Below are 15,258 nucleotides of genomic sequence, written 5' to 3'. Positions count from 1 at the left end.
TGCTGGCAAGTTTAGAGCCAAATTTTGAGCAAATTCTAAATCTATCCTAGGGCTTTGCGGTATGCATTTTGCATGTAACTCCACCTTAGCCTTCATTTGATCTGTGTTCTTCTCTTCTATGTTCCTTCCAAGTGATTTTGTCCAGCACATTTATATATTATAAGCCTCACCTTAAGTCCTTTCTGGAAGATAGAATAAAAATAAACATCCAGATTTATTTGGGGAGCTAAAGTTTTATTGCCATTGTTCATTACCATGCATTTTTTCATCTCGAGATGAGATTTTCCTCCAAAGAATGGCTTTCTTATTATTCCTCCCAGGAAGTCATGACACAATTATATGATGATGTAAACCTAGTCATTATCTTCTCACAGTTCTAGGAAAAGAAAGAATACACTTAATAAAATACATGTCAATGCTCTATGCTAATTGTAAAGCAGTTAGTTAGGAGTTAAGTCTTGAACAAAAGTCCCCCGACACGTGGTATAATCGCAGAGTTTAAGAGCTGGGTCCTTTTATTTTAAACCCATACGCTGTTCAGTTCAGCATATAAGCGATCATCAAGGATTTAAAAAGCAACAAGTTAGTGAAAAAAATTTTGCAACAAAAAATATGAATGTGTAAGTAAGCACAGTATTCTACCCCACCGATTCAAGTACTCAGAACTGCTGGTTGACCCACAGGTACAGAAGTGAATTGGAAGGAGCTGAGAAAGACAACAGGATTGACGATGCGGTTCTTAATAGGACACATGGAGAGGCCGGAGTGGGAAGGACAGGGCATGAACTGGGGAAGTAGCTCCAGCTCGGGACGGGTGGAGGGGGTCTGAAGGACTCTGAGAACAAAGACCCCCTAATGAAGAGTTTGACAGATTTATTGTTAGTGGTGCTATATTTTATATGAAATAAAATTTTGCTCTATTTTTATCTCTTAGAGAATATTTTTGAAAACTTACTTTTAAGAGTATTGAAAACAGAGTCACATGCATCTTTCTTTAAAAAATGTCCTAAGAATAACCTAATTTTCCATCATTTTGGAGAGCTTTTTTGGGAGCAGTATTACAAGGGATCTTGTGCCTCTCTAAGGGATCATTCTTCCTTATTTTATTTTATTTATTTTTCTCCATTTTAATCATATATATACACATATATGTACATTATATATGAAATAAAATTTGCTATTGTCACAATTTATATGTACAAATAAGTGGCATTAATTATATTAATGTTTGAGACTATTACCATACATTGTTTGAGACTATTACCATAATTTATTTCCAAAATTTTTCATCACCCAAAACAGAAACTTCACTTCTCATCAAGAAAAATTTTGTTTATATTCAAAGGACTTAAAATTAACATACTACAGTGACATGGCCACATCAATGTTTATAGCAGCTCAATTCACAATAGCTAAACTATGGAACCAAACTTCAACAGATGAATGGATAAAGAAAATGTGATATATACACAATGGAATATTACTCAGCTTTAAAGAAGAATGAAATTCTGGAATTTACTAGTAAATGGATGGAGTTAGAGAACATCATGCTAAGTGAAATAAGCCAAACCCAAAATAACAAGGGTCAAATATTTTCTCTGATATGTGGAAGCTAATTCACAATAAGGGGAGCCAGGATAGGGAAGAATAGAGTTACTTCATATTTAGGTAGAGGGGAGTGAAGGGAGGGGAAAGGGTATGGGGGAAGGAATGATAGTAGAGTGAAACAGACATTATTACTTCATGTACATGTATGACTACATGACTGATGTGATCCCCTAATATGTATAATCAGAAAAATGAGAGATTACACTCTATTTATGTATGATCTATCAAAATGTATAAATGCATTCTATTGTCATGTTCACCTAATTGGAACAAATACAATTTTTAAAAATTAAAAAAAAAAAATCACGGACACAAGGATCTTCACTTTTGCTACTTCTATTTGACATAGTACTGGGAATTCTAATGAAGGCAATTAGGCAAAAATAAACTAAAAATAAATAAATGCAATAAATTGCATTTAAAAATATTATTTAAAAATAACAGAAAAAATAAAATTGGTAGATGACATGATCTTGTGTTTACTCTAAAATATTATGTATATTAATATAAGAATTAAATGAAAAAAAAGAAAACAGCAACTATGGTGAGGATATGGATAAATGGGTGCCTGAAATACAGTTGGCAGAAATATAAACCAGGCTGCTATGGAAAATAGTTGATAGTTCCTCAAAAAGATAAAGAAGGAATCATCATTTGACCTGGGAGTTCCAATCCTAGAGGCCTACTTAAGATAACTGAAAACAGTACTCAAACATGTATTTATATGTCAAGGTTCCCAGAAAATTTATTCACATAGCAAAAAGGCGGTAACAACCATGTCGGTGAACAGATGAATGGGTAAACAAAACGGGGCACACCCATACAATGAATCATTCAGTCACAAAAGAGAATGAAGTGTTGATGCGTACTATGAGGTAAATGAGCCTTGAAAATATTTTCCTATACTATCTCCATACTGGAGATTCCTCAGCAAACTTGGAATGGAACTACCATTGGACCCAGTTATCCCACTCCTTGGCATTTACCCAAAGGACTTAAAGTCAGCATACTACAGTGACACGGCCACAACAATGTTTATAATATCTCAATTCACAATAGCTAAGCTATAGAACCAACCTTGGTACCCTTCAATAGATGAATGGATAAAGAAAATGTGGTATATATATGCAATGGACTATTACTTAGCCATAAAGAAGAATGAAATTATGACATTTGCCAGTAAATGGATGGAATTGGAGGCTATCATGCTAAGTGAAATAAACCAATTCCAGAAAACCAAAGGCCAAATGTTCTCTCTGATATGTGCATGCTAACACACAATAAAGGAGGAGGGAGGAATAGAAGTTCATTGGATTAGACAAAGAGGGAGGAAGGAAAGGGAGGGGGAATGGGAATAGAAAAAACAGTAGACTGAATTGGACCTAACTTTCCTATGTTCATATATGAATATGTGACCAGCAAAACTCCATGTACAACCGCAAGAATGGGATCTTTGTTAGAATAAGGTATACTACATATATGTATAATATGTTAAAATATACTCTACTCTCATGTATGTCTAAAAAGAACAAATAAAAAATAAATAAAAAATTATGCAGATTCAAAAGAAGAAAACATTTTGCTGTATGAAGTAAATCAGACACAAAAGAACAGAAACTGAATGATTTCAACCTTGTGAGTTACCTAGAAAAGGCAACCAGATAGACATGAAATAAAATGAAGATTACTTTCTGGAAGGAAGAAAGAAATTTTTTCTCTCTTTTTAAAATTTGTAAAAATTTTATTTGTTTTAATTAGTTGTACATGACAGTAGAATGCATTTACACACTTTGATAGATCATACATAAATCAAGTGTAATCTCTCATTTTTCTGATTCTACATATTATAGGATCACATTGGTCATGCAGTCATACATGTACATGAGGTACTAATGTCTGTTTCACTCTACTATCATTCCTTCCCCCATAACCCTTCCGCTCCCTTCACTCCCCTCTACCTAATATATTCTCCCTTCTGCCCCCTTCCCTTATTGTGAGTCAACTTCCACATATCAGAGAAAACATTTGGCCTTTGTTATTTTGGGTTTGGTTTATTTCACTTAGCATGATATTCTCTAACTCCATCCATTTACCAGCAAATGCCAGAATTTCATTCTTCTTTAAAGCTGAGTAATATTCAGTGTGTGTGTGTGTTCATGTGTATAACATTTTCTTTATCCATTCATCTCTTCATCTCTTGAAGGGCACCTAGGTTGTGAATTGAGCTGCTATGAACATTGATGTGGCTGTGTTACTGTAGTATGTTGATTTTAAGTCCTTTGGGTATAAACTGAGGAGTGGGATAACTAGGTCAAATGGTGGTTCCATTCCAAGTTTTCTGAGGAATCTCCATACTGATTTCTGGGGGGAGGATTTCTTCGATTTGCAATCCCACCAGCAATGTATGAGTGTACCTTTTTCCCTACATCCTTACCAACATTTATTGTTGCTTGTATTCTTGATAATTGCCATTCTGATTGGAGTGAGATGAAATCTTAGAGTAGTTTTGATTTGCATTTCTGTAATTGCAAGAGATGTTGAACATTTTTTCATTTGTTTGTTGATTGATGTGTCTGCTCAGTGCCTTAGCCCATTTATTGAGTGGGTTATTTGGGTTTTTTTTTTGGTGCTAAGTTTTTTGAGTTCTTTATATATTCTAGAGATGGATGCTTTATCTGAGGTGCATGTGGTAAAGATTTTCTCCCCATCTGTAGGCTTTCTCTTCACATTATTGATTGTTTCTTTGGCTGAGAAGTGTTTTAGTTTGATTCCATCCCATTTGTGTTCATGATCTTAAATAAAAATTTTTCAGTCTTTCAACACTGAATGTGATGTTTGCTGCACATGTTTCATACATGGCATTTATCATATATTGAGGAATTTCTTTCTATTTCTACTTTATTGGTTTCTAGATTTGTTGAGTACCTTTTCTGCATCAATTGAAATGATATTCATTTTCCTTCATTCTACTAGTTTGGTGTGTTGCATTAGAGACTTATCAAGTGTTGGACTATCTTTGCACTCCGGGGATAAATATCACTTGTTCCTGATGTCTTTGTGTTTATTTTTGTAGCAAGTGAGTCTTGTAACAGCATAAAGAGGAATCATGCATTTTAATTCATTTTTCAAACTCTGCCTTTAAGGTAGAGAAGGTATTGCACTTATATTTGAAGTAATTCCTGATTAAAGTGATTTATTTCTGCTCTTTTCTGTGGGTCTTATATGATTTTTCTTCCTCAATTCCTCTCTTAATGCCTCTTTTTGCATTTAGTTGATTTATTTTTGTAATACAACATTTTGATTCTCTTTTCTGTAAATTTTTAAAGTTATTAAAGTGGTCACCTTGGGAACTACAATCAATATTCTTAAATTTATACTAATTTATTTTGAATAATGCCAACTTAATTTCAAAATTAGATTTCCCTCCTTTATCAGGATTTGCTCTTCTTGAAGGGTGAACTCTTTGACAGAGTTCCTCAAAGAACCACCACCCAATATCTCTCCAAGTCTCTGTGATTGTCTCCGTGCTGGCACACTTCCTTAATGCTTAGTCAGGTCATTTACAATTCTGATTCCATCTTCACTTCCTGTTTATACTGAGTCTGTAGATCAGCCAGCAGTGAAAACTTAGGGTCTTTTTCTGAGCACACATCTACTTTTGGTCACGTACATATCCTTCTAAATCCTTCAATGTGCCACAGTGTTTTTGAATGCCCTCTAGCTTTTCTTCCCTGACTGCAGGTGATCAATTAATGCCTCAGTCATCATCTTTGACCCAAGGCAACTGTGGAGTTTTCAGTCACTGTACAATGTTTTCAAGTAATGCACATTACTTTTCCACCTGAGTGATTTTCCCGTGAGATAATTTCTGAATGAAGTAGAGAGGAAGGCCTTGTTCATACAGCTTCTGGAAAGGTGATGGAAATGCCACAATTGTTGGTGAGTGAGATCTGCTCCTTGGAAGTAGAGAGTCGGGGATTACCCTGGGAATGCAGGCTGCCATCTTTAGGACTGTCAACTGGAGACATGGTGAGACAGGTTAAGTAAAAATACCACAGAGCATTCCTAACACTTTAAGTTGCCTTTACATTGATTACCCATTCTCTTGGTTTCTGGAGATCTTTAGTTTCCAGAGTTCTGAAGAAGTTGTTTATGAAAGTTTCTTCTTATTTCTTCAATGTTCCTAGAAGGAAGGGAGCTTGCAGCTGCCTTCCCACCATTTGGCTGACACCACTCCAACAGATCAATGCAGATATCCTCTCCCCAACATGACCAAATCACAACTCAAGGTTGTCCCTTCTAATCTGCCCTTCTCTTCTAAATCCTCTGTCTAGAGTTGATCAGATTATTTTCTCAGCTACTTAAATCGGGAAGCTTTATCTTTTCCCAGTTCTTTGATAAGGTCATAGTCAATCATCAAGTCCTCTGTACAGTGCAGTCTTCTAGGAATTATCTGGTTATCCCCCCTATCCTAAACTCTCTTGTTTCTGTATTGATTCAATTTTCTGTAATCCTTCCCATTGACATTGCCATGTCTCCTGCCTGGTTAGTGCTATCTCATTCTTCTCCTTTCTTTGTCTTATATGCATCTGACCAAAGCATTCATGGTTATCCCCTGCAGCCCTAGAACACATGTTTATTTTCTGTCTCTTGCTCTTGAGTGTTATAGTTCATTTAGCACAAAGACTATGTATATTCAGTCCTGCAATTATATCCAGCATATAGCAACACTGAACACTGACCCAAATCCTAACACTCTGAGTGATATGACAGAGTATGTATCATAAGATAAACCAGCAAAATGTCTTTAGATACAAACATGAAGAATTATATATATATATAATACATATATATATGTGTGTGTGTGTGTGTGTATGTGCACATATATATGTATCCATATGACTGTTCAAAAATGAATTCTCTTTCTTGCCTCCTTATCTATAATTTTGAAAACTATATCCATGTCTAAAGTTCTATTTCACTCCTTACCTTTTCCAGTTCCTACCCATGATACATAAACCTGCCAATTCAGCACTTACTTATACACTAATTGGAAATCCCTTAAATCAATGAATGTGCTCTCCCTGACACAAAAGAGAGGGACATGCAGATGTTAGCAGAAAGATTCACTGCTAACAGAAGCTATAAACAAAATGTAGCTCCACTGAAAGCCCCCCAGCTGACAATCATTTGTCTTTTGTCATCCCCTTAGGTTTGCATTTCCCTGGAGGTAATAACCTTCATTCGACTGGCTTTGTATTAACTGAACCCACATTTCAAGCCAGATATATGATGCATATTTTATCAACTTGAATGTTTGTGGGTGGTGTGACCATGCCTTGGTCTTTATTTGAGTGATAGTTATTGAAGAAACTATACTTTGCTAGAACTCAATGTTATTTTATATATAAAATATTTTTTTCAGTATTCTAATAGCTGGATAAATCATAGCCTAAATTACAATATTAAGGAAACAATACTCTCTTCTCTCCCAAGGTATTGTGTGTGTATAAAAGGGTTTCTCCATTTTATAGTTGTTATGGTTTAGATATGAGGTGTCCCCCAAAAGCTCATGTGTGAGAAAAATGCATAAAGTTTTAGAGTGAAGTGATTGGGTTATGAGAGTTTTAGGTTAATCAGTGCACTAATCCCCTGATAGGGATTAATTGGGTGATAACAATAAGGCAGGTAGGGTGTGGCTGGCGGAGATGGGTCACTGGAGGTGTCCCTTTGGAGTTAATAATTTATCACTGGTGAGTGAAACTCTTACTCTGCTTCATAGTGTGATGTCCTGAGCTGTTTTGCTCCACTACACTCTTCTGCCATAATGTTCTTCCTCACCTTGGGGTCAGAGCAATGGAGCTGGCCATCTATAGATTGGACCTCTGAAACCATGAGCCATAAATGAATTTATCCTCCTCTAAAATTTGTCGGATATTTTGATCATAGCAAGGAAGAAGCTGACTAAAACACCAGTGCTTTGGATGAACCTCTATTTGGCCCATGCAGGGGAGGACAGCACTACACAGGAAAGACCTGCCATTCATATACAAATCAATAGCCACAGCCATTATGGTGGACACTTATGAACCTGCCCTCTAAAAATAAAGTTTTGAAGAAAAAGTCACCCATCTCACACTCCATCTCCCATGTGGCCCACACTGTTTGATAAAGAAGGGCACTTGGTGCACATAACATTAAGTAGCTACCTCCACCCAACAAGTACTCCTTCACGATTTTTACTATTCTGTTAAATTATCATATGTCACCCACACTTAGTAGGTTCTGCATTTCAAAATACTTAAGGGAATAGAGTTCAGGCTGCTGAATGAGACTCAAGAGAGTCAAAGTGGGGAAGAGTGAAGGAAAGGGACTCATGAGACTCCCAAGGCTTACAAACTCAGGGGTGCTCACTCACCCCACTGTCTCCAACCTTGTCCCTTGACAGTAGCTGCCTCAGCCTGGCTACATGCAAATGAACTTCCCAGGTCACTGGCATTATGAAGCTTGGCTTTGGCACTCTGAGGCTGCTAGAAACAGCCTAGCATGTCTGGTAGTAAATGTACTTTGTTTCTGAACTTCCCAGGACAGACTTGTCTTAGGCGCAGTCTGGCAGCAAAGTAAATAAAATCATAATTAAAGTGGTATATACTTCGTAGTACTTACTTCAGTTTTCCTCTGAGTCCTCAGAAACACTCTCTCTAAACATTTTACTAATGCTCTCTGCTGCCTCAGAGGTATTAGATGCTCCATGGACAGCATTTTTCAAAATATTTATTCCATATTTGGCTCGAATGGATTCTGGGGACAGTAGTCTTGCTTCCTCTGGGTCTACTGGACCCATCAACCTTCTCCAGTCTCCAATAGCATTCCACTTTGTCAGAACCATGACCAAAGATGGGCCCCCTGCAAATAATAACATTTTAGGAAGATATGAATACTTGAAACAGTTCAGAGTGCATGCATGGCTAAAGACAGAACGTTACAGGTCCATCCAGGGAGTTATTCTTTATCCTTTGCCCTAATAAATATGATTTTGTGTTTTCTTTTTTTATGTTTCCCTCATCCAACAGGTTTTTGTGCTAGAAGAATGTTGTATTTTAATTCTAGAGACTATCTGTCAAAAGATTCATTATTTTGCTTCTTTAGAGACATTCTCACTGATCTAGAATTTGCGACTTTGTGGTTGTCCTTAAGCTTCTAGTCCCTTCAAGAATTGCCACTCCAAAAAGCTACATGGCTCAGACCCCCTCATTCCCAGGGTAGATTACATCCAGAAACTGACCAATGTGAGAGTACAAAGGCCTGGTCAGCCCCGACCAGCATAGAACAGCTCAGATGGGCCAGTCTATCTTGTTGCAAAGGCAATTGTCAGTCTGCCCTGTACCTTGATTTTTCTTTCTTTCTAGCCCCTCCTACCCGGTGCCCTTAATAAACAACCTGAACTCAGCTGCTTCCCAGGGAACAGAATCTGTAACAGAATTCAAAATTAATTTTGTTTTCTAAACTGTCATGGTATAGGTACTCAAAGTCCCTTGGTTTGGGTTTATTATTTGTATCTAATTTCTACTTATTTATTGGCAAACCTTTTGTTGAAACTCTATAAATTTTGTCTTTCTACATCAACAAATGGGAGTCATTGACAAGTGTTCAGGGACTACAAAGGAAAGATATGCATTTAAACCTGAGAAAACATTCTGAACCATTAAGCTTAATAAATACGTGCATGTGTGTGCATGTGTGCAGGTGTGTCTCTAATTTTTTTAACTCAAAGTAAATAGATAAGGGCATTCAGATAATTATGAACTCTATGCAAAAGGGGGTTCTGTGGAACATCATACTGGAGTATAGACTCCCTGGGGTCAGACCCAGACAAACCCAGCTTTGTGATTGTGGACAGATCCAGCACTGAGCCTCTGTTCTGTCATAATCAAAGTGGAAATTCTAGTAAATTATGACATAGAGTTGTCATGGAGTCTATAAAGTATAAGTAAGTTAGCAGGAGGCCTGGAATTAAATGAACACTCAAAAAAATGTTAAACTTTAATTCTTATGGAATGCTAATGAAGCTGTGTGTTGCCAGAACAGATCCACCATGTGAAGGAAAGATGTTATAAGGCAGCATATTTAATATTATAATATTTATATAGCTATATATATCTAGTCGGTGTACACAAAGAGTTTGACAAGGTATCTACACACGTCAAAGGAAAGAGACATGAATAAGGAGAGCTTTCATTGATTATTTCATATATGCCATGCACTGTTCCAAGTGCTTTCAAGGCATCAATTACTTAGCTCTCCAACACACCTATGAGGTGGATCCTATTGTTATTCCCATTTAGTAGATAAGGAAGCTCAGGCACAGATTTAGTATGCTGCCAAAGCAGGAATCTTATCCCAGAGAGTCTCTATAATATATGATGTAAAGACCTAAAGAAACAGGAAGGAAGGAAGGAAGGAAGGAAGGATGAAAGAAAGGAAGGGAGGGAGGGAGGGAGGGAAGGAAGGACAGAATTGGGGAGAAGGGGAGAGAAAGAGGGAGATGGAGAAAGATATGGAGAGAAAGAAGAGAATGGGAAAAAAAAAAACTCCACATATTAACAAAGTATCTGTTCATGAATAAGTTTAGATGAAAAGTTTTTAATTATTCTCTGTTTCTCAAAGTTTCCAAAAAGAACATTTACTACATTTATAATGCAAAGAACTATATATCAGAAACTTACTCAGCTAATACTGCCAATACATCTTTATAAAAGTCTCTTGTTGCTATTTTGTAGTAAATTTTGTTTGCTTCTTCTTGATTTAGGACCATTTCCTTCAACTGAGTCAGTTCAAATCCTGCATCCTTAATGATCTTCATGATCTCCTCTAGGGGAAGCAAATACTTGGTTACACTGCAAATTGTTCCACTTTTGCTCCATAGATCCAAATAATAGAGGAAAATAATAGTTTCACTTGCATATTGTGGGTTAAGAAATCAAATCTGAGCTAAACTAAATTGGGCTTTAAAGGCACAAATTGTTACTCAGGAGAGTTTTAAGACATGAATGTATATGTTCAGTCTAGAAAGCACCTGGGACCCTAGAGAATCATCAAAGAGGGGAAGGAAGAACCCTGCCAGCCTGCTAAGAATGAAGACGTGTTTTCACCTTTGTGGTACAAATGCCCGTGAATTTCTTCCTGGAATTATGTTGAAGGGACGAGCCATCTGAACTCTCCTGAAGAGTTAGGGTACCACTATATGAGGTAAACTGAATCTTGTTCAAATCTCATCACAGCCTGAATATTGAGGACTACATTCTGGAGACAAAGGTGAACCAACTGAGAAAGAGAAACTGTGACATTTCTAGAAAAAAAGAAAGAAGGAAATGAAGGAAAAAAAAAAAAAAGAAGAGAGAGAGAGAGAGAGAGAGAGAGTGCCTTTATTTTACTTCCTATCAAAGATACAGAAATGAGTTGAGCCTGGAGTTAAAAGTAAGAGTGACCACAACCTACAGAAAGTCTGAAGAAAGCTGACTTTTCCTACCAGAAGGGAGGTGACCAGGATGTACCCTAAGCAAGGCACTGTGGAAACAAATGTAATAGAATGTAAACCCTTCTTGGATGTTAATTGTCTGGTCAGAGAGCCAAGCCTATAAATGCATCACAAAAGACAGTCATTATTAAAAAGAATAATGTACAAGGTCCCTAGAACCGCAGGTGAGGAAACCATCAACTCTCTCTGGAGATGTTAGTGATTTCTTTTGAGAGATGTGACCTTTGAGTTCATTATGGAGAATGTAAGCTGTGATCACCAAGCAAACAGGTAATGGGAGGACATGCAGGCAGAGCCAACCAGTGCACAATGAGTTCAGAGGGTACAGAGAAAGAAACATGGAAAGCCTGCTGGAGATGGAGCAGAGGTAGCTAGAAGAAGGGGTATGAGGAGCTGCACCTCATGAACACATTTGGACTTTCCCCTAAGAACAAAAAGTCACTGTTAAAGTACTCTAAGCAGGACCAAATTCAAATTTATATTCCAGGAAGGTAATTTTCTTTGCAGTATGAAGAATGAATTAGGGTGGTATGGGTGAGTGTGGCCAACACAAGGTGCGTAGAGACTAACTCAGTGTTTCAAGGTGTCAGTTCTCTGGATAAGGTAGCACATTTGAAAAGAGAAGTTGATTTCTGTACTTGGTAATGAACAGAGAGGAAGAAAGTATCTGAGGTAAATGTCCTACATAAATAGGGAATACTGAAAAAATGAGACATAAATCCACCCTCTGCCAAGGCCTACCCATTACAAAAACTATTTGTTATACAAAAGTGAGAGAACATTCTGAACTGAGAAGCTGAGTAATGCAACCCAAACTCAACCTTCAACCTCTACTGAATCACATAAAGAAGAGTGTGCAGGTGGGTCCAACATACTCAATAATAAATGCTACTATGCACCATAAATCTTACCTAAACTCCTGCAAGAGATAAAATTACAATCATTTTTGTGGTTAACAATATTTTTCTTCCCCCCAGCAAAGAAAGGAAGAAGGAAGAAGGAAGGAAGGAAGGAAGGAAGGAAGGAAGGAAGGAAGGAAGGAAGGAACCAAGCAACAGAAGATCAACAAGTCCAAAGAACACCATAACACAACACTCTAACATGAATTAAGAAGTAGGAACATAAAACATCATGCATTAGAACTTTGAAATTGTTCATCAAAAAGTAGATGTAAAAAGCTGACTGCATTCAAGGAAAAAATTAAAGAAAAAGATAAAAACATCACAGAAATAGAGACCAAATTAAGTGAGTTCTAGTGGATATATGACATAGAGAACAGGAATGAAATTAGCCAAGAGAGGGAAAATCAAATAAAGAACAAAAATATGATAAAAGAGAAAGTAATGGATATAGAGGTTAGAGGTTAAGCAAAAATAAACTTATAACTCGTGTGTGTGTGTATATGCCTGCATGTGTATGTGTATGTACACATATAAAGTTAAATATTACATATGTATTTTTTTAAAAAAATTTTATCATACCAAAAGTAAAAAACATTTGAGTTATTACAGAGAATCTCCTGTTATTTCCAGTGAAGTCCTTAAGGAAGAAAATCAGAACAAAGGAAACAAAACAGACATTAAAAAAATACATATATAAGCTAAGGGAGATTCAAGATGGCAGTTTAGAGGAAGGCTGACTTCCTAGTTGCTCCATTGATCAGGATTCAACCATTGGTAGTTACTGCTTCTGGGTGAGGTGAGTGAAAGAGGGATTTTATTGAAATTCTATATTAGACAGAATGTTTTAGAGACTCAGAAATTTGGGTACACTAAACAAATAAGAAAGAGTACACTAGAGCAAAGACAATGACCATAGAGGCAGCTGTAGTGATGTTAGTTCACCACAGAAGGAGGAAGAAGTACACATTTGGTACAGAAAAACCTAAGATCAGAAAAGAGGCCTGAACTTAGCTGATCCATAGACTGCAGTGTGGCACTGGTACTTGAAAAGTGGTCTTTTCCCTACCGGCCATGGACAGTTGATTTGGGAACCGTCTTGAGATGGTCATACTGCAGCTGCTGCAGGAGCCTGGAAAGCATAGCAAACATGGCCACACTGTCCTGGCAAACACCTGTCATGTGACCTAGGGTGTATCTTTCAGAACAAAAGTAAACAGGAACAGAGAAGATTATACCCAGGAGCATTCAAGTCAGAAAAGTGACTTGTGGTCCAGCTGGCTTCTCCTTTGACTCTGGCAGCTCATGTGATCAGATGAAGTGGGTCAGGAAACCGAACAGGTGGGTGTGAATACACTCAGGGATTAAGCCCAGGAAAGCTGTTCACATGGGTAGCACAGTGTGTGGAGAGTTGACTCCCTGCCCCACAAGTAGAATTGGGAGGCTCCTGAGATCCAGACCCCTGACAGAGATCAGCAACTGCCAGGTCTTCAGAGTGTGTTGGGTGAATCCTTCCAGGGCAGATACTACCCAACAAAGCCCCTGAGGCCTAATTAGATGTAAACCCCACACTCTGAAACTCCACTCCTAGAAACTCTGAGCAAATACAAGAAAAGTTGATATAATTCCTTGCATATTATCAGATCATAATGGAATAAAATTAGAAATCAAAGCAATACCCTACAGAAATTATATAAACACATGGAGATCGATTAATAAATACACTTTGGAATGATGAATGGGTGATAGCATAAATCATGGGAGAAATAAAAATATTATTAGACTAAAAAATTATACAACATATAAGTATCTGAAACCCTATGAAGGTAGTTCTAAGAGGAAAGTTGATAGCTACGAGTGCCTATATAAATTCAGAAAGATTCCATATAAACAATCTAATGATGCATCTCAAGGCCCTTGAAAGTGAAGAACAAACCAATTCCAAAAGCAGTAGAAGGAAGGAAATAATTAAGGTCAGATCCAAAATCAATGAACTTGAGAATTAAAAAAAAAATACAAAAGATCAATGATACAAAGAATTGGTTCTTTGAAAAGATAAGCAAGATTATAAGCCTTTAACCAAACTGCCAAAAGAAAAAGAGAGAAAACCCAAATTAATAAAATTAGAGATTAAAATGGAGAAATCAACGCAGACATCACAGAAATCAAGTGAATTATGAGGGACAATTTTGAAAATTTATACTCCAAAAATTGGAAAACCTAGAAGAAATGGATACATTTCTAGATAAATATGATATACCAAAACTGAATCAAGAAAACATAGACAACCCAAATAGGCCAATAACTAGTAATGAGATAGAAGCAGTAATAAACAGTCTTCCAACAAAGAAAAATCCAGGACCACATGAATTCTTAGCTAAATTTTACCAAATATTTAAAGAATTAATGCCAATGCATCTCAAATTATTTCATAAAACAGAAAAGGACAAAACACTTCCAAATTCATTCTATGAAGCCAAAATCACACTCATACCAAAGCAGATAAGGACACATCAAGGAAAAAAAAAAACTATAGATGAATATCCCTGATGAACTTACACACAAAAATAGATAATAAAATATTAGCAAGTCATATTCAACAACATGTTAAGAAGATTGGGGTTGGCGTTGTGGCTCAGTGATAGTGCACTCTCCTAGCACACTTGAAACCCTGAGTTCGATCCTCAGCACCACATAAAAATAAAATAAAGGTATTGTGTCCACCTACAACTAAAAAAAATTTTTTTAAAAAAAGAACAATCTTCTTGACCATGTTGATTTTATTCCAGAGATGCAAGGATGGTTTAATATACACAAATCAAGAAATGTAATTCATCACATTAATAGTACTAAGGACAAAAAGCATTTAGTTATTTCAATAGATGCAGGAAAGGCCTTTGACCAAATTCAGCACCTATTCATGATAAAACACTGAAGAGATTGGAGATAAAAGGAACCTACCTCAATGTCATAAAGAAAATATATGAAAACCTTAGGGCCAGCCTCATAGTAAATGGGGAAAAAACTCAAAGCCTTTCCTTTAAAATCTGGGGCAAGACAAGGATGTCCACTTTCAATACTTCTATTTAATATAATGCTAGAAATTCTAACCAGAGGAATTAGGCGAGAGAAGGAAATAAAAAGTATAAAAATAGGAAAGGAAGAAGTTCAATTATTACTGATTGCAGATGATATAACTCTATACCTAGATGA

General features: G+C 36.7%; 1 protein-coding gene across 1 annotated transcript in view; it reads right to left on the bottom strand.

The window, feature by feature from the left end:
* Positions 1-238: 238 nt before the first annotated feature.
* Nme8 (NME/NM23 family member 8) overlaps positions 239-15,258 on the bottom strand; it is a 75,610-nt gene continuing 60,590 nt past the window's right edge. Inside the window, exons 14-17 of the mRNA XM_047562479.1 lie at positions 10,346-10,479; positions 9,049-9,058; positions 8,275-8,514; positions 239-376 (exon numbers count right to left, since the gene is read on the bottom strand). Coding sequence (XP_047418435.1) covers positions 8,276-8,514; positions 9,049-9,058; positions 10,346-10,479 — 383 coding nt within the window. The 3' untranslated portion in view covers positions 239-376; position 8,275. The remainder of the gene's footprint in view (positions 377-8,274; positions 8,515-9,048; positions 9,059-10,345; positions 10,480-15,258) is intronic.

This window comes from Sciurus carolinensis, chromosome 8 (genome assembly GCF_902686445.1).
Source record: "Sciurus carolinensis chromosome 8, mSciCar1.2, whole genome shotgun sequence".
NCBI lineage: Eukaryota > Metazoa > Chordata > Mammalia > Rodentia > Sciuridae > Sciurus > Sciurus carolinensis.
The sequence above is the reverse complement of the archived record's forward strand: the minus strand, read 5'-3'. Positions and strand labels throughout refer to the sequence as shown.